Raw genomic sequence first — 23,056 nt, 5'->3', positions numbered from 1 at the left:
GCAGCTGCAGCTTTGGCACGAGTCAGATCTACAGGCAAAGCTCACCACCGTTCAGAACACAGGGTGAACCCAGAAATCAAGACAGCGCCACTTAAAAGACGTCTCTATTTCTCAGCACCTTGTCCAGTGGTCGTTTTCCGCTATTTTGCCGTATCATTGTGTGACACAGTTATGGTCCTGATAGGCACTCGAGAGTCTCGGGAACCAATCTGAGTGCTCTCCTGGCAGCTCTGGGAAATGCCACCCAAGGCCTGCCTGCAGGAGGACAGAGGAGCACACAGTGGACACAGGCCATTACATTTGGGGTGCTTTTATTTCAGGCACGTGAGCATTAGTGTTCCTTATTCTCATTTTCCACAAGCATGAAAAGGATAAAGTTGAAATACCAATAAATCTAGATTACTCTGTCTGTGAGTGACAGAAAAACCCAGGCAACCCAGCTTGGCCCGGAGGCAGTGTTCCTGACGTGTGTGGCTCAGCAGCCCGAGCGGCTGGCGTCAAGCGCCGCTGGACACAGGGCTGAGGGTGGTAGGGGCAGGATGCAGCTTCTCCCTTTCTCGGCGTGGATGGATCCGCTTGCAGGTTACGTTTTTCCTGAGTTGCCATGCATTTGCCAGGAGCTGTTCTTGCAGCTGGGGTACTGCGGGGAGTGAAAAGGCTAGGCAGAGAAATATTTCCTGTTCCCCTGGAATGCTATTCTAATGGTGGCAAATCAACAATAAAAACGTCAACAAAAAGTAAACAAGAACATGCTATATACAGGATGTGTTCTGGACAAAACGACAAACTCAAACAAAGGCAAAGAGACTGAGGGGTAGGGATGGTCGGGTTGCTGCTCTGGAACGAATGGTCAGAAACCGGCTGTGCAGAGGAGGGTGCAGCCTGCACTTAACGAGCAAACCCCAGGACAGTGGGAATCATTCAACAGGAACCTCTTTGGGAGTGGAGCCCAGAGGCTAGAAGGGGGATCTCTCAGACGTGGGTCCCTTGAGGCATGACCCCAATAGGAAGGTACCCTGCGTCTGTGACAGGACATGCTGCTGCTTTCTCACCTCTGCAGGAGGAAGAAAAGATTTCTCCTGGCCCAGTAACAGCTCAGCCAATGGGAGGCTGCCATGACCCAGTCAATGCAAAGTCATTCCAGCCCCAGCCCGAGGCTCAGTGGGTTGGAGCACTGCCCGGTCCAGTCGGGGCACACACACACCAGGTTGTGGGTTCAGTCCCCAGTGGGGGCGCATATGGGGGGCATCCAATCTACACTTCTCTGTCTCTCTCTCCCCCCTTTCTCTCTAAAGTCAATAAAAACATCCTTCGGTGAGGAAAAAACAGGAAGGGAAGGGAAGAACAAAGAAAAGCTAGTACACTTTCACGTGCCAGTCTCCTCCAACGGGCTCTTCCTTAGCAGCCCTCCCCTTCATTCTCGAGACCTTCCCGAGGTCTGCCAGGCCTCGCGCCCCCAACCGTGATTCTTCTTCGCTGTTCCTGAAGAAGCCCACTTCCTTGGAGAAAGATCTGTTTGTTTGAGGTCCCCAGGATGGACTTTCTTTCTGAAGTCCCCACAGCATTTTCATTGTAAAATCAGGAAGAAAATGCTCTTTCCAAGGGGGACTGAGCACCCTGAGAAGATTTTTCTGAAAGTTCGTGCAAGGCCTGCCTGGCCCCTTGAGGCATAATAATGCACTTAAAATACACTCCGTGAGACCCTCTGGTGAAAAAATGAAATTTCCTATGCATGTACATTTGAAAAATAAAATCTCTACTTAAATGCTTATTTTGACTTTCTGCCCAGGATCAACTGCAAAAGTGCTTCTGTTGAGAAAGCACAGTTCAGCCAAAATCCAGCTTGTTTTTTAGGGACAAGAAACTGGTGGGGAAAACTCAGAAAACATGAGGCACTGGACAAATGGCAGTGCGGGGGCATTAGCAGAACTTTGTCTGTGATGTAGGCCGGGATGACTCCCTTCCCAAGGCCAGCACCTCCCACGGAGAGCGCTTCCCACTGTGTGCACGGGCCACTGGCCCAGAGAACACAGCATATAGCCTGGAGGGAGAAGAAAGGCTCAAAAGGTAAGGAGGGGACAGGGGTGAGACCACTCCACCAAGGGCCCACGTCAGATCAGCTCTCCGTGTGTGACGCCAGGACTGGGTGGAGACAGGGGGCCTGTCCCCAGGAGGCTGAATGAAGTACTGGGCGTCTGCGAACTGAACACGGCTGTCCCCTCCGGCAGCGCCAGGCCAAGGGTTCCGGGGCACAAGCGTGGTTTCTGGTTTGCCCCACTGTGCTCCTGCCTTGGGCGCCCGCCAAGACCTCTCCTGGCAGGACCCTCTGTCCATCCCCTCCTCATCCCTCACTGCCCTCAAATCCAGACACGAACTCTCTTAAATCGCTGCCCCCATTTACTCCCGCTTGTTTATTGCTCAGTCGGTCCCCTGAACACTCTCAAACGCTGCCTCTACAGAGAAGCCAGCACAGCCGGAACGTTGAATAGGCTAAAGGACCACGATAAACCAGAACTGAACACACCGAGCTTTCCGCCTCCTAAACGGAGCAAGCGTACTCCTGGTTCATTTCCCCTTCTCAACAGGAGACCACCAGGTAGGCACTGAAGGGCACAACTTCCTAGAAAGGACTGAACTTGGCCAATGCAGCTCATGTAGCAACAGCCCCACCACACCCCCAGTATGCAGGTCTCTGAAGTTCCACGTGTTACAGGTCAGATGGTGGGGAAACAGTCAGGGTGCAGCTCTCCAACACGGCCGCCGGTCAGGTCTCGGGTCCTCTGCTGCCTGGCCAGCGCCACCCTCAAGGTGTTGGCACCCAGGTGTAAGCCCTGCAGACAGGAGACGGCCCGCTGGGCCTCGGCTGGGTCCGGGTAGTGGAGGAAGGCCCTGTGTTGTGGCCCCTGCCAGGTGAGCCACAGTGGGGCCACGCCACGCTCTCCGAGGGCTATCTTCAGCTCACTCACTCGGGCGTCCCCGGGGAGGTTCCCAACGTAGACAGAGTTGGAAGGCACGTCCTCCCCTACCTCCGGCTGTGGTGGGTCGCAGGGTCTTCTGACAGCGCTTGGGGGGGCTGTGTGTGGGCTGCGGGTTTCTACCGCGTGCTGGTGCTCATCCTGAAGGGTGACATCTTTCCCAGCCTGCTTCTCTCGGGAGCGGAGGCTCCTGAGTATCGGGATTCTCCCCATCATCTCACAGCTGATCTGAAAAAGTAAAGCAGTTCCAGGTATTCTCAGGCGGTCTGAAAGGGACCACCACTTGCTCCCGAGGGAGGAGAAATGGAAATCCCATGGGGACCTCGGCCACACAGGCTCTCAGCAGCAGTCTCTATCTGCACGCCAGGTCACGTGCGCCAACGGACCAGATGTGAGTGGTCCCCCCGGCCTCTGTGATGTGGGTCCCCCACTGCAGCAGTAGCTTTGCACCTTGCCCCTGCCCTGGCAGCTGGCAAGAACAGGCAGCTTTCTCGTCTCCTCAAGGCCCAGAAAACAGAAAACCGAAGGCCTCCTACCCAGAGGGGAAGCAGCTGAGCTCACTGGGATGAGGGTTACAGGGCCACAAAGGGCAGCTCCCCTGGTACCTCCCCAGGACAATGGTGTTTTTTAAAATCTTTTTTTTTTTTTTTTTGCCTGCGCACCTGTCCCCTCCCCCGATCTCTGCCATTAGGCAGGATGAGGTCTTTAACCGGCCACTCAGATCTCCTCCTCCTCTTGTCTCCTCCACTGAAGGAGCACTGCTCGGTGAAAACACGGAACCAAGGCAAATCTGAAACAGAACACTACCTTTCAAAACAGTTCTATGAACGAGTCTAAAATAACACACACTGCATACAATGTTAAGTCTCAATGGATAGGACTTCTATACAAAGGACATCTTCGGCTTCTAGCCTAATGAATATTACAAATATTTCCTGACACCTGCAACGAAGGACACCAGTAAATGAGGTTCAACCACGGAGGCCGCCTGAACAGGCCAGAAGGTCCTCTACCTGGCCCTCGGTGTGGAGCCCGCCGGCTCCGCCCTGGCGGGGCAGGGACCCTGGGAACGTCGGCCTGTTGGGTTAGGCTGAGCCCGGCGACTGAGCCTGGGGCAGGATCGGTCTAGTATTATCAGAGGAAACGGGAGGCAGAGAAGGAACAGAAAAACACTCTTCTGTCCCTTTTGACGGTCCTCATCTTTAATGATCCTTTCTGTCTTTATTCTGGGCACAGAGCTGGCAAATGACCAGCTGCACAGAGGTGGGCAGCGGCCCAGGCACAGGCCCCCCCGCCTCCGGACGCGGGCACGGCGGAGTGCAGATCAGCACACGCGAGACAGGTGCAATTTTTCTACAAAAATAAACAGTCTGACTAGCATCAATGTTCTCGTTATATTCAGAAGCCTATGTAACTTAGAGCAATGGTTCTTATTTTTGGCAGGGCGTCAGGGACCTCTGAAAGACGCTGCGGTTCCCTCCCCAGGACTCCCCCACAATTCTGTATACAATTTCCCAATGTCTGTTCAAGGACTTCCAAACCACAAGAAGTGCACAGGCCCCAGGTTAAAAGTCAATGAATTAGAGTAAGGTTTAAAGAAACAAACACCTAAGCATAGTCAAGGGCCTCCTTGCAAACTGAACTCGGGTACCTGGTTCTCTCTCCCAGTGCTCAGCACATAATACTCTCCGCCTCAGCAAAGCCTATTCTGTGGGTCAGAGCCCTTGCTCCCAGGCACGGCCGTGGCCGAGGCCCCTGCGGGGAGTGCTTGTCCTCTCCCCCGGTCTTCAGAATGGCACATCGACTCGCAGCCACCAGGGAAAGGTTGTGCACAGGAGACTGGCTCCTTCTGACACTGTCCATTTTTCAGGCACACAGGCAAAAATCATGTCTATGCTCTGAATATCCACAAGACGTGACTACTCTTTTCTGAACAAAAGGAGTTTTTTGCCCACTTGTCCGTCCCTCGGCCCTTCTTTCAGACTGACTCATTGAAAGGTGACTAAGTGCACAGACCAGTGCTCTAGAGGTTCCGGGTCCCAGAGCCCCAACGGTGCCCTGAGCGCAGCCAACCCAACTCTTCCCCGTGCCCCCTCCACCTTCCTGGAGGGCTCACATCCTTGTGTTCTCTCAGAATATTTAAAAATGACTTAAACCACTCATACTTCGATTCCGAAGTTACTAGACCTAGTACTTACAAAGGATGATCGAGTTAAAACTGCAATTACAATCAGAGAAAAAATGTGACCACATATGCAGGGAAGAACCGAATATTACCCCACTCCCAGCAGCAGCAACGGGCACCCGTGGGCCTCGCCTCCTGGTGAGCACCGGGCTTCCGCCAGCGCCTGCTCCCGAGTCGCCCAGCCAGGTGAGCACCCCTGCACGTCTCTGCCCATTGGAACCACAGAGCTCCCTCGGCAGAAGGAAGTGCGCTCAGGAAACCTGGCCCACGGGGCAAGGCGCTACGCTCAGGCAGCAGAAATTCATTTTATTGTTTTATTTCTTTTTTTTAGTATTTTTTTATTTTTTATTTTTTTATATATTTTTAAAGATTTTATTTATTTATTTTAGGAGGGAAGGGAAGAGGGGGTGGAGAGAGAGAGAGAGAGAGGGAGAAACATCAATGTGCAGTTGCTGGGGGTCATGGCCTGCAACCTAGGCATGTGCCCTGACTGGGAATCGAACCTGTGATGTCTGGTTCGCAGCCTGCGCTCAATCCACTGAGCTACACCAGCCAGGGTGTATTTTTATTTTTTAGGGAGAGGGGAAGGGAAGGAGAAAGAGAGGGAAACATCAAGGTACAAGAGCAACAGCAATCGGCTGCCTCTTCCATGAACCCCGACCACGGACCGAACCTGCAACCCAGGCATGTGCCCTGACCAGGAATTGAACTTGCAACCTTTCACTTTGCAGGACGATGCCCAACCCACTGAGCCACACCGGTCAGGGAAAATTTCATTCTAAAACATGTCACATGAAGCAAAAATATGTCCTTCTGCACACATTACAGAGCTAGGACATATACCAGTGGTAAGCAGCTGAAGAATAATGAAAATGTTTTAACCTCACGTTACAAATTCACTGAAAGTCTACAGCGTGGCCACACTGGCACATGCAAAGGGAGCTTTAGAAACTGCAGTGCACACATGCACGGCTTTCCTGTAAAGCTGTTTGTTTCGAAAGCCATCACTGGATAAGAGGAAGGACAAAGTCAACGTCAGTGTGCTCTTCCACCCTGCCCTGCTCCACACTCCCTACAAGTTCTAAATGGGAAAATCTCCTGGCTACTGGGCCGGCAAGTTCTGAATGGACACTCTCCGGCTCCTGGCTTGCCACTTCTCTGCAGAATGGCTGAGGCTGACAGGTGCCCCATAGCTGCCAGAAAGGCTTCTGTGAGCCAAGCGCACAGGCTGGACGCCACACTCAGGACAGGTCCACGCAGTGCCGCTGTTTTTCCTGGCCGGCAATTAGGAAGTCGTTACATTTTCTCAACTTGCCACATAAAATGAAAGATTTTGCTTGTTAATCAAACATAAAAAAGAACATTTCCGTCCTGCAACTAAAAAAATAGTATAAAGCAAATTTGATTTTCTTTTATGTGCTACAATCATGCTTCACTGAAGCATACAGATATCAGTCACTTATAAATATATATTCTCTTTAATGATTAAATTAACAGACCTGTCCCCTACGAATACTGCTTTGCACAACATAAGCCAGAAATCTCACTCTCACAGCATCTACGTCCAACCCAAGAGAAGAGACTTGGGTTCTAATTTAACCTCAGCCACACGCTGGTTTTGTGATTTCAGATGAGTTGCATTCTTTCCGGCTCTCACTTTACCTGACTGGAGAGGAGGAGACTGGGTTGGGTGATCTTTAAAATCCCTGTCGTTCTAAAACGCTCAAGTGTGTTTGAGCAGCTGCAGGCAAAGATAAACAGAAACACCACAAGTATTTCTAATATGAGATACGACTCACCAAAATGATTAGTTCTCTTGCACGAGACTAAAGCTTAGTTGTTGAGGAAAGTGCTTTGAGGTCCCTCCAAATGCCCAAGGTGAACAAATGCTGGCGTGAGCACACTCAGAAGAACATGAAGCCAGAAAACGTGCTGCCTTCCACAGACGTCATTTGTGCCTCGAAGGGCCCACTAGCTTTCCAATGACAGGATCTCTTAGGTAGTATGCAAGTAAATTCGGGTCATTAGCCCTCCTAGTAGATCTGGTCATTTCTCTCGTCTATAGCTAGATGTTTTGTAGAAGGAGACCTTGAACCTGGCTGCTTATCAGAATCCCACAGGTTTGCTCAGAATCCCACAGGTTTGCTCAGAATCCCACAGGTTTGCAAAGTAGAGTCTTAGGCGCTTGCCTGGAGAGAGAGTCCGAAGCCGAATTATCCAAAAGCTCACAGTAACTCTAACTCCAGCCACCCCAGGCCTGGGGACAACTGCCATGCCAGATGGAGAACACAGTAAGAGAGGAGATGCCTCTAAGTGGTGGCCCAGAGCTGGCTGCGCAATGCTGTGGCTGCCCTCGAGGCCACACGGTGACCCACCTTAGACCACACGACTCCTGCTGGTCTGGGGCGCGTGCACCCTGTGGTGATGACTCTCGTCGGAGTGAGGATGTAGTCCACTGTGAGGTCGTGGTCCTCCATGAGCACGTCAGGTATGTCGACAACCTGGTCAGACAGAGGTGGGTAAAGGAGCTGATGGAGAACAGGGCTCCCATCCTGTTCCCTGCCCTGCTCAGCAGGAGCCCGATGCCGCCCCAGACCCTCTGCGGGGAGGAGGCCTCGCTGCTGCACCACTGCAGACCCGGCCCCGGCGAACCAGCACCACTCACGGACAGCACGGAGGGAAGGCAGAGACCAGCCTGCTGCTGCCTGTCCCTTTCTCTCCCCGCCCTTCTCTCCCTCCCCCTCACTCTCAGAGGAGCATGGCAGTGGCTCTGCCTGGCCACAGGAAGCACCTGGCAGTCGTGGACGATGGTGACCACTGGCGTTCCCTGGCTGACTGCTCCCATGGACGCCATCATGGCATATTCAAGGTCGGCGTAGCCTTCTCCCTTCCCAATCCTCCAGCCTAGGAGACAACACAGGGTATCAGTCTCTCTGCAGGGTCCGGGGGGACGTTCAGGAGTGCACTTTCCATGGCATCACAGTGAAAGGAGACACCTGGATCCGATACCCCTGGCCCTCCCACAGAAACTTCCATGGTGACCCTGTGGGCAGCCCACCAAAAATGGACTCACAGGACTCAGAGAGGAGCAACAAGGCTGAGCATGTGCAGTGGCTGGAACACAGTGGAGTGAGCTGCAGACCTCTCCAACGTGCCACAAAAGGAAACTGCGGTTGCACTTATGTGAGCTTTGTGTTAGCAGGACTACTTACAAATGAAGAAAGAATAGTGTTTAACTGATGAACAGAATAGAAACAGAGGCATGGACACACGGAGCAGACTGACAGCTGTCAGGAGGGGGGGAGGGGGGACTGGATGAAAGAAGGGGAGGGATTAGCCGAAGAGCACACACATGCAGGACCCATGGACACGGAAACCAGTGTGGCGGCGGCCAGAGGGAAGGGGGCGGGGCTGGGAGGGCCCCTGCAACAGTGTCAACGATAAAAATAATCTTTTTCACCTCTTTCCCTTGAAGTAAAAATAAAAACTGAAGTCAGAGATACGTGATTTAAGACGGCACAGCCTCACCTTGTGAAAAGCACTGAGCCACCCAGTCCACCCACAGGTCTTGGAGGAGGGGGGCTTTGGCAGCACCAGCGCTATTGGTGCAAATCTGTAAACAGCTGGCACAACGGAGAGCATTATCTGGAGCTAAGCGGGAGGAAAGAATGCGGCAAGACAGTCAACATTAAAATGCCTTCTGGCTCCCAAACGGGCCTCCACATTCCTCTGGGTAGGAAGCCCAGGGCAGTGCAGAAATTCTGACTTCTACTTAACGTCAGCAGCAGCAGCACCGCCAAGAGTTCAAGCCTCGCTGCTCATGAGTCATTCTGAGATTCAGATCTCATCATGCTTTTTACCATTAAAAGCCTTCAACTGAGCATGCAAAGAAATAAGAGAAAGACAATTCAACAGAAAAATAGCAGAGGCTATGAACAGGCCACAGAAAGAAACAGGCAGATGAACAGCACGCACGAGAATGTTCAACTTCACCAGTAACTAAATGCAAATCAAAGACAAATGAAACACCAGTGTTCACCATGAGGCGGGGAAAAAATCAGAGACGGGTGACTCCAGTTATCCGCTAGGAGTGGGGAGAGTGGCAAGGCACTCGGGGCTGAGGATGGGAGGCAGGCAACCCTTCTGGGGGGAAACCTGACAACAGCCATCGGGATTTAACATCCACCCATTGGTTCGGCAGTTCTTCCCTCAGAATAGTCCCCAAAGGCCCACCCACTAGGCTATCTGACCAGACACCACCTCATCCTGACACCATCTGAAAGGGAAAAAACGAAACCCAACTCTGGAGGTCATTAAACGTCCTCGCCGGGGCTCGCTAACAGAAGGAGGCCCACCCGTGGAGAAGACTCGGAGAGCGTCATCCGCACGGCCCCAAGCGCTGTGGCTGTCCATCCCGTGAAAACAGGCATGGGATGACCCCTCCCCCCTGCACACAGAGTGCATGCGACCCCTGCAGTGCCTCCCACGGTGAAGGCGTCCTGTACACTGACACAAGGAACTGCCGACCGTGGGGACTGGGGGACAGCAGGAAGGGAAGGGCAGAGGGGCTGCTCTCGGGCCCCTCGGATTTCACAAACGTGGGCACAGCAGGTTTGTTGTTTTAATCAGGACGATGACATTTACAGAACATGGTTTCTTCTTCACACATCCCGAGCTAAAAAAGAAAACTCCTGATGACCTTTTGAAAGAAGACATCTTTGCTGACTTCCCACTGCCAGAACATCCCGTCCCCTGGCCTCGAGGCTCTGGGACCACTGGCCCCCACCAGCAGAGGGCTCTGCTGGGTAATAGGCCCCTCCCTCTCTCTCCCGCTCCTCTCCCCCCTGCCTCAAGCACAAAGGGCATGGAGAGCTCGCCCTGGTGTCACTTCTGAGATGGTGCCCGGCTGGAGGCCCGCGGGTCACTCCTCGGACCCCGCTGACGCCCATCCTAACTTCCACGTCTGACACCGAGCACAACGCGTGGCAGTTGTGCAAGTGTCCACTCCCCCCCCCACCCCCCGCCCACCATGGGCCCAGCCTGCCGGCCTGGCTCCTGGCCAGTGGTAGGCCCGCGTGCAGACTCATCCCTGATGACACAGATAAAGTACCTGTAACTGTGCACAGGAAAAGCGAAGATAAAGAACTACAATACCTCACATATTAGCTCAGACAGCTGGGGAAAAAAAAGTACACTTAAAGTGAAGATTTTAAAGTCCAGCATTTAAAAACACCAAGCTCAAAATTGACTCAGAGCATCTCTCCCCAACTATTTACTGGGAACCTCTCCTGAAGAATGAACTTGATTTTGGCCGATTAATTTTCAAATAGAGAGCTTTGAGGATGAGTGTCTTAGGATAGCATCTCTTTTTATCTCTCAGAAGGACAGGAAGAGAGAGAACACTTTCCTAGTGGGAGCCCCAAATCACACCGCATGAACGCAGGTTTGAGGTGGGCAGATCCCACCTGGAACCACCGATCCCACCAAAGAATGAGCAGGTTGTTTTCCAAGAGCACCAAGCGGGGCGTGGGGTGGAGCAGGGCAGAGTGGGGAGAGGTGCCTCAGGAACCGCAGTGTCCCAAGTCCCGAGGGTGGCCTGGCAGAGCACTGGCCCCAGGCTGCTCGCACCCTGCACCCTGCGTGGCCACGCCCCAGGCCTCACGGGCAGGCTCGGGCACCCTGTCTTGTCCAGGAGGCTGCTGCTTCATAACAAAAACAAGGTCTAGTACTTAATGTTTTTCCATTTCCTGGAGGCTCTCCAAAACCAACTATTTACTGACATACTGCAAATAAACTCAGCTCCAGTTCCAGTTAACTTAAGAACAGGGGGAAAGCCTTTCACCACCTGAAGGGAGATCATCTCACTTTCTTTTTCCCCGTTGAGAAGAGTGAAAATGCTGTAAAGGTGTTGAGTGGGGCCGGGAGTGGGAGGGACGGCGTTCCCTCCTCAAAATGAACGGTAGAGGCGCTTGGTGTGGGAGCCAGGCAGGCGTCCAGAAAGCTGTGATTACTTTCTGTCAGCGTCTGCGAGGCGAACAGAGAGCTGGTGGGGCAGCCAGCTGCAGGGGAAGGGGTCGCACCCGTGAGTTTCTGCTTTTACTCTCACCTTTTTCAGAAACGGCGACAGACCCCACCACGACTAAGTCCACGAGGACCCTGGAGTCCAAGCCCATGGGGACGCTGTAGTTCCTCACGCCCTGGGGACAGAGACACGGACCTGAAGGCCTCCCCAGCCCGAGCAGCTGCCCCGCCCCCTGACTCACAGGCAAGAAGCCATCAGGGTCTGAATCCACCGACCCTTTGGGAGAAACACACACTCGCACAGCCCTATGGCAAACACGTGGTCCTGCGGAAACGGCATTTCGGGAAACCCACTGTGGGACAGTTTACCACATTCCTGCCCCTTCCCCCAGGAAGATGCCAGGGGGAACTGACAGCACAGGTGGATAGGATATCAATTTCATAATTTTCAGCAAATCATTTCTTTCTGTGACACAGAAAAGCCCAGTAACTAGAGCGCAAGCTCAGCAGTCACACAGACGTGGTCCTGATGCCTTTGCCCCGTGAGCTCAGCAGGAGGAAGCACTCTGGGCTCCAGGGTCCCCATCTCTAACACAGGGACACCACTCCAGGGCTTGGCGAACTGATGCTGGAATGAAGGGACGTCGTGGAGGTAAAATCTGGCACATGAGACAAGGCCAGTAAACGTGGGTGCTATCGTAACCCAGTATGAAACGCTGGAGGCCACGCACAGCACACTCACTTCTGAAATATTATTACTCATTCGACCAAAATGCACCAAAAGCACACCCACGTGCACTAACTCATGGAGGCCTGTACTTAACCAACAGGGACGCTGATTTGGTCAGCACGCTGACACCAAGGCTGCAGGGGAACTCGGGAAATCAGAATGGGGCGGTGTACGGAGAAGTACCTGGCAGAAGTGAGTCTCTGGGCTTGGTGCTGGCCCCTCTGCAGTACCTGACCAGCCACTTCCAGGATGAGTGCATGTGGTGAGTTTGGGGGACTCCCGACAGTCAAACCAGCCGCTGGCGCACACCGCTCCCACCGTGGGGAAGCCCATCTTTTCTTAATCGCACAGGGGCCACGGAGGCAGGCAGCTCGCGTCCAGGGCCCTTTTCCCAGCTCTGTGTTAAAGGCCTCACTGTCTGGCGGCCTAGGTGAGCAGACAGCTACGCAGGGGTTTGTTTTAGAACCGGCCGTCACACTTCCTCTCCCCTTGTGCGGTCAGCCCCACCTGGTGAGTCTAGCCAGACAGAACATGGGCAACCAGGAGTCTCCGGGTTCTCCAAGGTCACGTGCAAATCAACAAAAAGAATCACTGATGGGCAGAAAGACTCATCACTCGATTAACACGCTTTTCAGTCTGCCCGCAGGGGTGGTCACCAGAACACTCCTTTGTCAGAGCACATATATACAAAGACAGTGGTGACAGACACAGGCAGTTGGGGTGTGACGGTGGCAGGGAGGTGGTGAGGGACAAATTCAGAGACATACCTGCCAAGAAACAAGGCGCTATCGAGTGTCTCGGGGTAGACATGCCCTGCGGCAGTATTTCCACCACTGCTTGGTAAGCAAAATAATGACCGCACTGAAATTTGCATGTGCATGTGGAGGTGGCTGTTGGCGTCTCTCTCCACTTGACCATTTCCCCCATGCCATAAAGTAAAAGAGAATCTTTTGGTAAAGTGAATGAGAATGACTCTGGATCTCTGACTTCAGTGCAGCATCTCATGTTACCAAAAAGCCCGAGCTCTGCTGTTCCACCCTTAAAAAGTCCCGTCACGAGAACTGGCCTGGCTCCCCAGGCCCGGCTCTACTTTCAGGGGGGCATGCGTGAGACCGGTCGGGGCCCGTGCCTCATGGGACCTCCTGGCAGTAAGCAGTGCGGTGGCCACCTTCCAGAGAGGAAAGGAACGCTCTTACGGGTGCTCTGACCTGGACCCGGGTCCCAGGAGAAGACTGCTGTCCCGGTTATGGACCTAGGACTTACAACTGATCACATTCCCTGTGGGCTCCAAGACACGCGGGCTCAAATCTGTGGCTGCCACTCCCAAGTGCAGACAATCAAAGGGTTTGCATTTTTGAGCAGCGACCAGAACCACTGCTGTCTTTTATTCTTCTGCCCTTATTTTTCCCTTTGCTTCTTTTTCCACACATGTTTTATTATTTTACTTTATAAGTATTATTAAAGCCACATCAAATTCTATTTCTGGAATAAAACAGATTATCAATAAATAACAACAAAGCATTTAGGTTTTTACATTAGATTTAAGTGGAAAGTCCCTTAAAAAAGGAATATCCTGATGCTCTATTTTTTATTCCAGTAAACTAAGAAATCAAGTGACTGGAGTGTACTCTAGGCCTCTGAAGAGCCACCAAATTCTATTTCTTCATCTGTAAACTACAGGACAAACTCCACTGTAATGCACCCTAATGTAATACTTACACACTTTGGTTTTACTACCTTGTGAGACATTCAGGAAAATCTTATATACATACAAGATACATATTTATATTTATACATACTAATTTTACACACACACACACGCACGCACGCACACACACACAATCACAAATTTAGAACTGCGAGGCCATTTCCTACTGAGCACCCTCTGGACAGTCTGCCCCGCGCCCCAGCTAGCTGCTCTGGAGGGCGGGCGCCGAGGGAACGCTGCAGAGCACCGGGCACGGCACGGATTAACACTAGAAGGCGCCCGCGTACCGGGTCATTTGTTTTTCCTTTTCCTTTTAAACAGAATTTGTAATTTGCCAGCTTGGTGCAAAATAGAAACCAAGTTACAAAAACGGAATCCACGTATTCATAGTTTCTCTGCTTGGCCCCCTTAATGACAGGATTGCTGAATACTTCAACATCTCTGTTCACTTGACTTGGTTAAAAATACACTGCAAACTCTGTGGTGTATTTTATGCTATTCTAACTCACCAGAAGCTGCGGCTGAGGACGTTCTCTCCTTGGGGAGTGGCCTGCTTCCCGCCCTTACCTGCGAGGTGGCACACTTCCTCAGGACGTCTTTGGTCGCCCCAGGGGGTGGGGTGATCCTATTAAACAGCCCTGTTCTCAGTCGTGGTGTTGGGACCAACAACATTTTCTTGCTCTTTTAAAACAAAGACAAACAGTAAATTACAAAATGAAATAGGAACTTTTTTGAGTATGTTTTTAACATTTCAGGAATGGAAGCAAGTTACTATCATATCTGCAATTTTTTGCAGCGTGCCAAGAAAATCACTGGTATGCAAACAAGTAAATTACGTGTGGGGTCACTACTTCACCCTGCCTTAGGATAAAAAGAAGGGCATTTGTTACACTTGCTAGTTCTACTTCACTTGCCAATGGAAATTGTTACAGGTCAAAAATGACAATATAAATCCAAACAAAGGTCTGTCTTACAAAAGTCCCAACAGTAACTTTCCTGTGTCTGAGCATAACTCTCATGCTGTTCTGAGCATTAAGTGCTATACAGTTACTGTTTTCACTTGAAACTGGAAACTAGAGCTGCATTAATAATGTTATTCCATTAAGCACTTATATCTAGTTTGCTGTTCAATTCGCAGCCTAGGCGGTCAGCACTTGATATAATCAGTATTTTACGCTGATCTCTGTCAACAGCCCCGTTCTCCCATTCAGCTCTCAGACCGTCGAAGTGCGGGCCCTGAGCAGTGGCAGCCGCAGAAACCCCTAGGCACTGCTTAGGAATGGCCGCAGGCTCTGGGGGCGGGCGCGTCCGCCGGGGCATCGGGGAACCACTGCCCAAGGGCATCTCTGTAGATCACTCGGGGTAGGCTATAAGGCAACCATAAAATTTATAAACACCTTTTTTGTGTAAAAAATAGTATATTTTAGTTTCTGTGCAGGAGATGGCAGCCGGAGACCAACAAGAGACCTATAAAATCACAGTCTGGCTTACCTAAACAGAGATTTTTCAACCCAAAAGCCTTTTTAACACAATGACCACATCCTATTTTCCCTTTGCGTGTTAAGTAATTTGGGTGCATTTCACCTGCAGTCTCTGGATGACTCTGGCACGCTGCAGGCTGATTCTGGCTCCTCCCTTTTTGGGAAGCTGTGCTCGCCCCACAGCTCAGTGGGTCTCAACCCCAGCTGCACGTTAGCACGGTCTGTGGGACCGGAAGACTCACCAAGGCCCAGACCACTCACAGCCTCGGACTCGGACAGAACCGACCCCGGCAGCAGATCACCTCCCAGCTCCCCTGAGGGCACCAGCCTGCCGCTGGGGCCAGCAAGTTCGGCCGAGGCCAGTGGCTCCCGAGCACCATCGGGTGTTCATTAGAAACAGACTCCAATTCTGGGCCTGGGTTGAGCCTGGGAAGCTCTGCACCCCCACACACAAGCTATTGTGTCCTCAGGTGTGGCCTGAGGCCATATGCAGCACCATCCTTGCCTGTACTTGGGTGGGACTGTGGAGCATCCTAGGTGATTCTCAACCCACTCAAGTTCGGAGAGACCACCGAGGGACCGGTCACCCTGGAGCACAGGGGCCACAGGTGTCGGTGTGTGCTTCTGCTCCTGCATCCCTGTGCTCAGCATAGGGCCTGAAATGCAGCGTGGCTGCTTGCTTCCCCTAAATAAATAAAGTGCCAGTGAGGGCTCAGTTGTGCCGCCCTGTCACCGGGTTGCACTCCTCCCACAGGTTGCCTTGGCCAAGTCTAAAATCTCCCACACATTCAAGGCCTGTGGTTTTGTGCTCAGGCTGGTGGGTAAGAACAACCTACGCCTCACAGAAGCCAAGAGCTGGCTCTGGTCCCACGGTGGGTCACAGTCCTGGCTCCACGGTGCCTGATAAGGGGCTTAGCAAGGAACTTGACCTATTTGTTTCTGGTTTATTCGATGTCCTATGGGGATAGGGATTGCTCCCACAGGGTTGTTGGTAGGATTCATGGATATAGGAAACTGTTCAGACAGAAATGTGCCTCACATGTAACTGCCCACTGTGGGTCCTTCCCCACTGCTGCTACTATTATTGCCTCTAGTTCATTGAACTGATTTACGGACTGGGAAAATAAGGCTGGCAAGAAAGAATGCTTCCAGAAGAGCCTAGACCAGAGGCCCCTCCTGGGGCGCACCACAAACAGAAGACAATGACTTCCTGCACCGAACAGCTGAAAGACCCAGGGCAGCGTGCCTACAGCCCTCCGTCCCCGGGGGAGATTCCTCTCACCTCGGGGGGGCGACGACCCCCCCCCCCGCCGCACAGCCCCGGCTTCTCAGGAGCTGCGGGGACCAAGGGACCCCGAGGGGTGAGGCAGCGCAGACACACTCCTGAAGACCTTGCACTGCGGCCTCAGTGCCACAGTCACAGTGTCGGCAACACAACATTACCATTACGTAGAACTACCGGTTATTTGAATGTTACTGCTTTTATAGTTTTGTTTGTGCTTAATTTATATGCTTATTTTTGTTTTATCATGGCATAAGAGCTATGAGCATTAAAATTTATATCAAGGTTTATGTTTATACTTACTGAATTATAAGAAATTAATTTAAAGCAACCCTGGAGAAACTTTTTCTTGAAAGGGGCCTGTGTAGCTAAGACACACTGTTTTAGTTTATATATTCTGGGGACTCACATCAGATTCCTAACTCACAGGTTATCAAGTTTCAAAGAACTATAATATTACAAATGTAGCAGAAGGAAATGAACAGATTATAACCTTCCCCCTCTGATGGAGCACATCCGAACTGAGAAGACCTCCATGTCATCATTCTGAATGTCCTTTATCTCTGAATTTAGAAACACTCAGGACTCCCAGCTGACTGACTGCTAAGCGTGTAGAGACTTCAGGACTGTTTCCGACAAAACAACTCCAGGGCGCGTTCTGCGTGGGACGGAGTCAGAAGGACCATCTTCCTAGACACAGGTCTGCACACATTCGCTGGCCACCAGCACTGGCCGCCGGTCAGGGGCAGGAAGGTGGGGTTACCTGCAGTGCCAACAGCCGCACGCCTTCCAGCGGTTTATCGGGGTCCACTTTAACTTCCTGCACTCTGGCAAACACTTCCAGGTCTTTGATGTTTTGGCAAGCCCGAAAGGAGCCCTGGTCAAGCAAACAGACAGAGCTGCACTTACGTCGAGGACGAAGAAGCGAGCGTTTTTCTGGGGAGCATCAGGGTTGACTTTAACGGTTCTGGCCATTTGGAACTCCCGCAAGCGTGGGAAATGCTCAGCGGCACGAGAAGCGCCCTGTCGTTAAATGCAATTGCACAGTTACCAAGAGGACAGCTGCAGCCCGCACAGTTTGCTCCAGGGCCCCACCCAGACGGTGGAAGCACTGATTATGAAACAAGATTTAAGAGTCACCCGAAGAAACAACTAAGAAAGCAGGGTAGAAAGGGGCTGAGAAAGCTAGCCTAGCCCTGATTTATTACTGAAATAAAACATACACTCCCTGCAAAGTGTACAAATCACGTGAGAGCCTAAAGACTTGTCACAAAATGAACACACCTGTGCAACCAGCACCTAAATCAAGACAGAGAATATAAATCAAGGTTGCAGTACTAACTGGGAAACTCCGTCCCTCTCCTAGTTGGTTTCTTTTTAAAGACTATTACTGATTCTGTGCGTCTTTCCCTGTACTTCAGTACAGTTCTTTCCCTGGGGCAACAAGCACTGAAACAAAACAAAGTAGCAACGCAAACCATCTGACAGAACAATTGTTCAGAAGGACAGGGTGGCCTCGGAACAGCTCTGCTGAGACCCAGAGAAGGGCTGGGGCTGGTTCCTTGGAAGCTGAGCAGGGGAGAGAATGTCCAGCCAAAATGGGGGTGATGGCAGGCTAATGGGCTGCGTCCTTCATGTCAGATCGGAGAGCAATCAGTGTATTTTCAAAACACGCTTTCTTTTCCTCTTGGGAAACATCTATGTCACAGATTATGAACTGTGTATATTGCCTCTTTCAAGCGAACTTCTTCCTATCAATACCATCCTAAAGAGACATATTTGACTGCCTTCTACTCAGAACAGTTGGGAAACTGAGGCCCGCATCATCAGGAACTGGCGCAGGCTGTCTCTTTCCAAAGGGATTAGCAGTGGGGCTCTGTCCCAGTGCACGCCCTCCTTGCTGTCCTTAGGGAGCCAACTCCGTGCGAAGCCACCACAGTAACGTGCTTCCAGCCGGGATAAGCAGACACTTCACTCTGCATCAAATGGTGAACAGCAGACTGAGCACCACCCCACGACATGGGACAACCAGCCAGCCCACGCTGCAGAGAAAGGCAAGAGGCCCAAGACTGAAGCTTAAGTAACATAAGGGATGTCTCCAAACACAAAAACACCCCAGCCTGGGAGTTTGGACTTCAAGCCACCTCTCTGTTTGCTGAATTTGAATCCACCATGAAACAGGACTGTAACTGCACTACTACTGTTATTCATGCAGGAACACCCTGTTTCCCTTTTGAATGCTCCTGGAATGCTTCAGTACCTTGAAGTTGGGAATCCTGTGATGGACAGGTCGGGGAAAGTCAGCTATATTCTGTGATTCCATGTAGTCCCAGATCTGCTCACGAATGTCCTGTTTGGAAACACCTACCGAGACAAGGGCATGACTGATTAAAACGGCAGGAAAGAATCCCACAGCGCATGCGCCCCAGATCTGCCTGCGTGCCTGCGGCAGCCGTACCCCTACCCCCTCCCAGGCCAGAGCGGGCTCTAGGGCTTCTGTCTCTGTGTTATCGAATCGGGGTTAGTGATAAGTTCTACACCCATGACTAATGGCTCAAGTCCAAAAACAGTAAACTCAATATGACCCAAATGTTTAACCTGGTTCTACTGACCTGTGGCAGTAGGAGAGCAAAATGCAACCCAAACCACGTAACCCAGGATTCCCGGAGATACCCATTCTGCTCAGTCACCTAACGCTGCTTAGTCTTCAAATAGCTGTGATTGGTTTACTCTTGCTGAAGTCCGGGAAGCTTGCCTTAACCCTCAGTGATTTGTACACCAGTATTATTCGGGATTACCAATTACAACCCCTTTGTCAGTGTGGGAATCTTTTCTTTTATATCCAACTTTGGAAATGTAATTTTAGGCAACACTTATATTTTGATTGGAGCAGTCGTAATAAAATTTGTATTAACTATGGGTTCCTATTGGAGCAAAGAAATATAAAAACGTTTCCAGTTAAATAGAAAAAACAAAACCAGCATATTCATATTGATACATTTTAAAATATTCACCGACATTTTGTTTTTGTTGGTCCAAAATGATAACCTTGTAGTTTGTTTCAAATTACTCTAACATCTACTACTTGGTTTATTTTCATAACAACTTAGTATTCGGTCAGCTTTGTGAATTATGTGGTAATCTTACTTACTCAAATACTCTTACTACCAACCTAGAAGTAGATTCAGTGCCCAAATGTAATTTACAATGAAATTACACTCTTCTACCTTACGTCACCCGAAAGTCTCTGCAGGGATTTATCAACATCGTACTTGATGTGTATCTGACATTGGCAGCGAAAAGCTGGCCTCTTCTTTTTAGAGCATGTAGGTGGTGCTCACCGTAACTAAACATATCCAGACTGTGAACCTGAGGTTTCACACACAGTGCGTGTGGCTGGGGCACCTCTCGTCACTCAGGCAGGAAGGAGGGGCAGGTGTAACCTCTCAGGTCCTCAGTCTCCCTTAAATGAGAGGAGGCTGCTCAAAAGCAGCACAAGGGAGCAGCCCCACAGCGAGCGAAAGCTGGGAGTTGCCTGGCTGGGCAGGGGGGTGGGGCAGGCAGCGGGCTCTCACCACAAACATTTCTGAATTGTGTGGTTTCAAATTATGGGAATAAATTACATTCTAATAGCGAAGCCTCCCTCCTCACTGTGTGCCAGGCTCCAAGTCCCTCCCCTAAGGCAATCCATGCACCTGTTTCTTTTAGTGCATCCTTCCCCGGGTAGCTCAGGCTGCACACAGGAGACACTTCTGTTCTCACCCTCATTTTATTTTCCTCAGGGAGTGCGCTATCCACATAGCTGCACACTGCTCTGCACTTTGTTGTTTTTACTCAATATGTTGCAGATTAGTCCACATGTGCACAAAATGCACCCTCTTATTTTTTCAGTCGCACAGTATTCCACTATACGAGCAGGTCAAAATCTATTCAAGCAGTCCCCTAATGGGCAGTGTGTAGTTTCCAAACTTTTGTTCCTGATATATGTGTTCACAGCCTTCTGCCCATTTTTGTTATCAATCTGTGAAGCCTCTATGTGTAGTTCTAAGGTGTAAGGGCCACAGCTAAACGTTTCTACTGCTTATGCCCTCAGCCTGGACCTAGATCCGCTGGCATGGAGTGCATGCAAGACTCTTCTCAGCCAGACCCCAGAGCCTCCTGGAGTCTACTCCGAAATTTCCTGGTGCCTCTTAACTCTAGCCGTGCTTTTGAACCACTCCAGAAATCAAACACACAGACTCGGGTATGCTTAGGGAGCACACACATTTCTAAAGACGCAGGCCGAAATTATACTGCTGTCAGCCTGGGTAGGGCTACCGGGGCAGCTTCCAGCACTCAGCTGTTCTTTCTGGCTGGGAGCTCTGCACCTCCTGGACTCTGCTGGAAAGTCTGCTCAGCTCCCTGTCTCACCAGCAAACCCTGTCTTCAAGGCCCAGCTTTGGCTCCACCTACAGAAGTCTCCCCTCCATCCTGCTCCACAGTTCTGTGGATCCCTCTGTTGCAGGGGGTGGAATGAGCTGCAAAACCCTGCTGGCCACTTCAGTTGCATCTCCCATCATTCTTCACTTCAAATTCAAAAAGTGGCCCAATCAGTGTAGTCCCACATGCCTGCCCTCTCTCTTTCAGGCCTTAGTACCTCCTCTCCTCTCCTCCTCCCAGGTCCAGCTCCTCCTCTCGCTTCAGAACCAGCTGAGCTGCCACCTCCCCCAGAGAGCATTCTCTAAGGACTCAATCGCAGACAGATGTCCTTCCTTTAAAAATGCAGAGCACCCTCACTGTTGGCTTGTTTGTTTTTTTTTTTCAAACAGAAACAATCACACTGATACAACTATCATAAGGCTTCACCACTTTCACCAACAACCCAAAGGTCCTACCACATCCCCAGCACCGTGCTGGACGCTGGGGGACACAAGAAGCATAGACATCAGGACGCTTGCCAGAGTCAATTAATCACAGACGTTTGAGTGCCTCCCATTTAGAAAGCGATGGGCTAATTGGGAGGAGAGGGAGAGAATAAAAGGTCATATCCTTGCCCTTGGAGAGTTACGAAAACATAGGAAATGATTAGGATAATAAAAGGCGACACATATTAATGTGTGAAATGCCTGAACCCTGTTCTGTAGTGGATGGTCAGGTCAGCGTGGGTTTTACTCTGCCTTCTATCTCTAGCTGAGCTCAGTCCTGGCACTTGGCAGGCATCTCCAAAGGTCTCCCCCCTCCCCCACCCCTCGTTCCATTGTACTAACAGCAACTGTTTACTTTGCAGTTCACATGCTGCACGTGTAGTAAGGGCTGGCGTGACAGACCCTGGCGCGCTGCCCACTTTAGTGTGATCTTTGCCAGGCAACCCTGCAACACATCACCAAAGCCCAGGGACTCTGGGGCGAGCCTCCCCAGTGCCTGCTATATCCGAGGCCCCAGAAAGCTTTTGTTAAGAAGACAGTGATTAAGTGCCGCAGCGTTTCAATTACATTGGTGTCCGGTCCTGCCCCTGCCAGCAGCTGCGAGCCTCAGCTTCCCATTCTGTAAAGTGAAAATTATATGGGAGGGCAGATCTCACGGGGGTAGATGTCTGGTACCGGGCGAGCGGACGGACACCACCACCTACCCAGCAGATAGCGCTCCATCCTCTGATCCCATTATCACCGTATCTCCCGGGGGTCCGACCCCCGAGCCCCACCCTCCGTCCCATTCCTTTCTCTCCAGCGGTCCCTCTACTCTATCCCTTGTGATCCCTCCACGCGCCTCCGCTACTGGCCCCCAGTGGTTTCTCCGCAGCCCGGGCCCTCTCTCCAGCAGTCCCAAGCCCCCGGGTGTCTCCCACGGAACCTCACCCTCCCTGGACTCCATGGCGACGCTATCAGTGCGCGACAACTCCCGGGGCGGGGGGGGGGGTCGATGTAAAATGACGTCACCCGCGTGCGCTCTCCCACGCCTGCGCACTGACCACGAAGGGGAGTCGGGGGAGTCGTCCCCGAGGCTTGGTGGGCGCGGGCGAAGAGGAAGGTCGGCGAGGGAGACTCGGGTTTGTTCATGGAGCACCCCTGCATTGAGCGCCTGCTCCGACGTCCGTTTGCTGGGCACTTGGGCTACGGAAGTGAAGACGCCCCTGGCCTCTCGTATCCCACTGCCAATTCCAACACACCCTGCCTCTTAATCCCCAGAGGCTGCCTCCTGCTGGAAGCCGCCTTGATTGCTCCTCCAGAATGAGATTCCTCTGCTCTGAGAGCTGCAGACCATTGCTGGCAGGCTGATGGGGTGGAATTCACTGGGTCTGGGGTTAGATGCACCCCAGCCGCCGGGTGAGTTGTAAGCGGGCTGTGAGCCAGCCACACTTTGGGCCCACATCCCTTAGATATTATCGTGGCCTCTGGATCTCCTGGAGATTGAAAAAACGTGGCAGCCTGCGTTTGCTCGTATACATCATTCACTCATTTGTACTCTCATTCATTCAACACACAGGATGAGTCGATCCAAGGGCCGTTGGAAGAGATGGGGCTGAATGGACAACCAGGTCCATGACCTCACTGCCTGCAATCTAGCTGAAAAGATGAGGAAGGTTAGTTTGTCCTTGCATTCGTGTATTAGGGAGATAACCCTTTCCCTTCAAACAGAGGTGGGGGGAAACCAAGCCAATAGTACCCACTCCTGGTGAGAGAGTGCATAGCCTTAGC

At 51.6% G+C, this 23,056-nt stretch overlaps 1 protein-coding gene across 6 annotated transcripts; it reads right to left on the bottom strand.

The window, feature by feature from the left end:
- Nucleotides 1-294: 294 nt before the first annotated feature.
- Nucleotides 295-22,242, bottom strand: MTHFSD (methenyltetrahydrofolate synthetase domain containing). 6 transcript variants are annotated; one of them, XM_045818646.1, is made up of 8 exons: nucleotides 22,217-22,242; nucleotides 18,643-18,746; nucleotides 17,146-17,259; nucleotides 14,187-14,300; nucleotides 11,267-11,357; nucleotides 7,952-8,064; nucleotides 7,536-7,661; nucleotides 295-3,203 (listed from the first exon to the last, which is right to left on the bottom strand). In XM_045818646.1, the coding sequence occupies exons 1-8, from the start codon at nucleotides 22,230-22,232 to the stop codon at nucleotides 2,715-2,717; spliced, it is 1,167 nt and encodes a 388-aa protein (XP_045674602.1). In that variant the 5' UTR covers nucleotides 22,233-22,242; the 3' UTR covers nucleotides 295-2,714. The 6 variants fall into 6 exon arrangements, with proteins under 6 accessions (XP_045674602.1, XP_045674603.1, XP_045674606.1 ...); XM_045818647.1 differs by lacking the exon at nucleotides 17,146-17,259 and adding an exon at nucleotides 17,292-17,405 and having other exon boundaries at nucleotides 22,217-22,240; XM_045818650.1 differs by lacking the exon at nucleotides 22,217-22,242 and adding an exon at nucleotides 21,854-21,900.
- Nucleotides 22,243-23,056: the final 814 nt, after the last annotated feature.

The sequence above is a fragment of the Phyllostomus hastatus genome, unplaced genomic scaffold, assembly GCF_019186645.2.
Source record: "Phyllostomus hastatus isolate PE091 unplaced genomic scaffold, TTU_PhHast_1.1 phas_scaffold_345, whole genome shotgun sequence".
NCBI lineage: Eukaryota > Metazoa > Chordata > Mammalia > Chiroptera > Phyllostomidae > Phyllostomus > Phyllostomus hastatus.
Note: the sequence above shows the minus strand (reverse complement) of the source record. Positions and strands in the feature narration are given on the sequence as shown.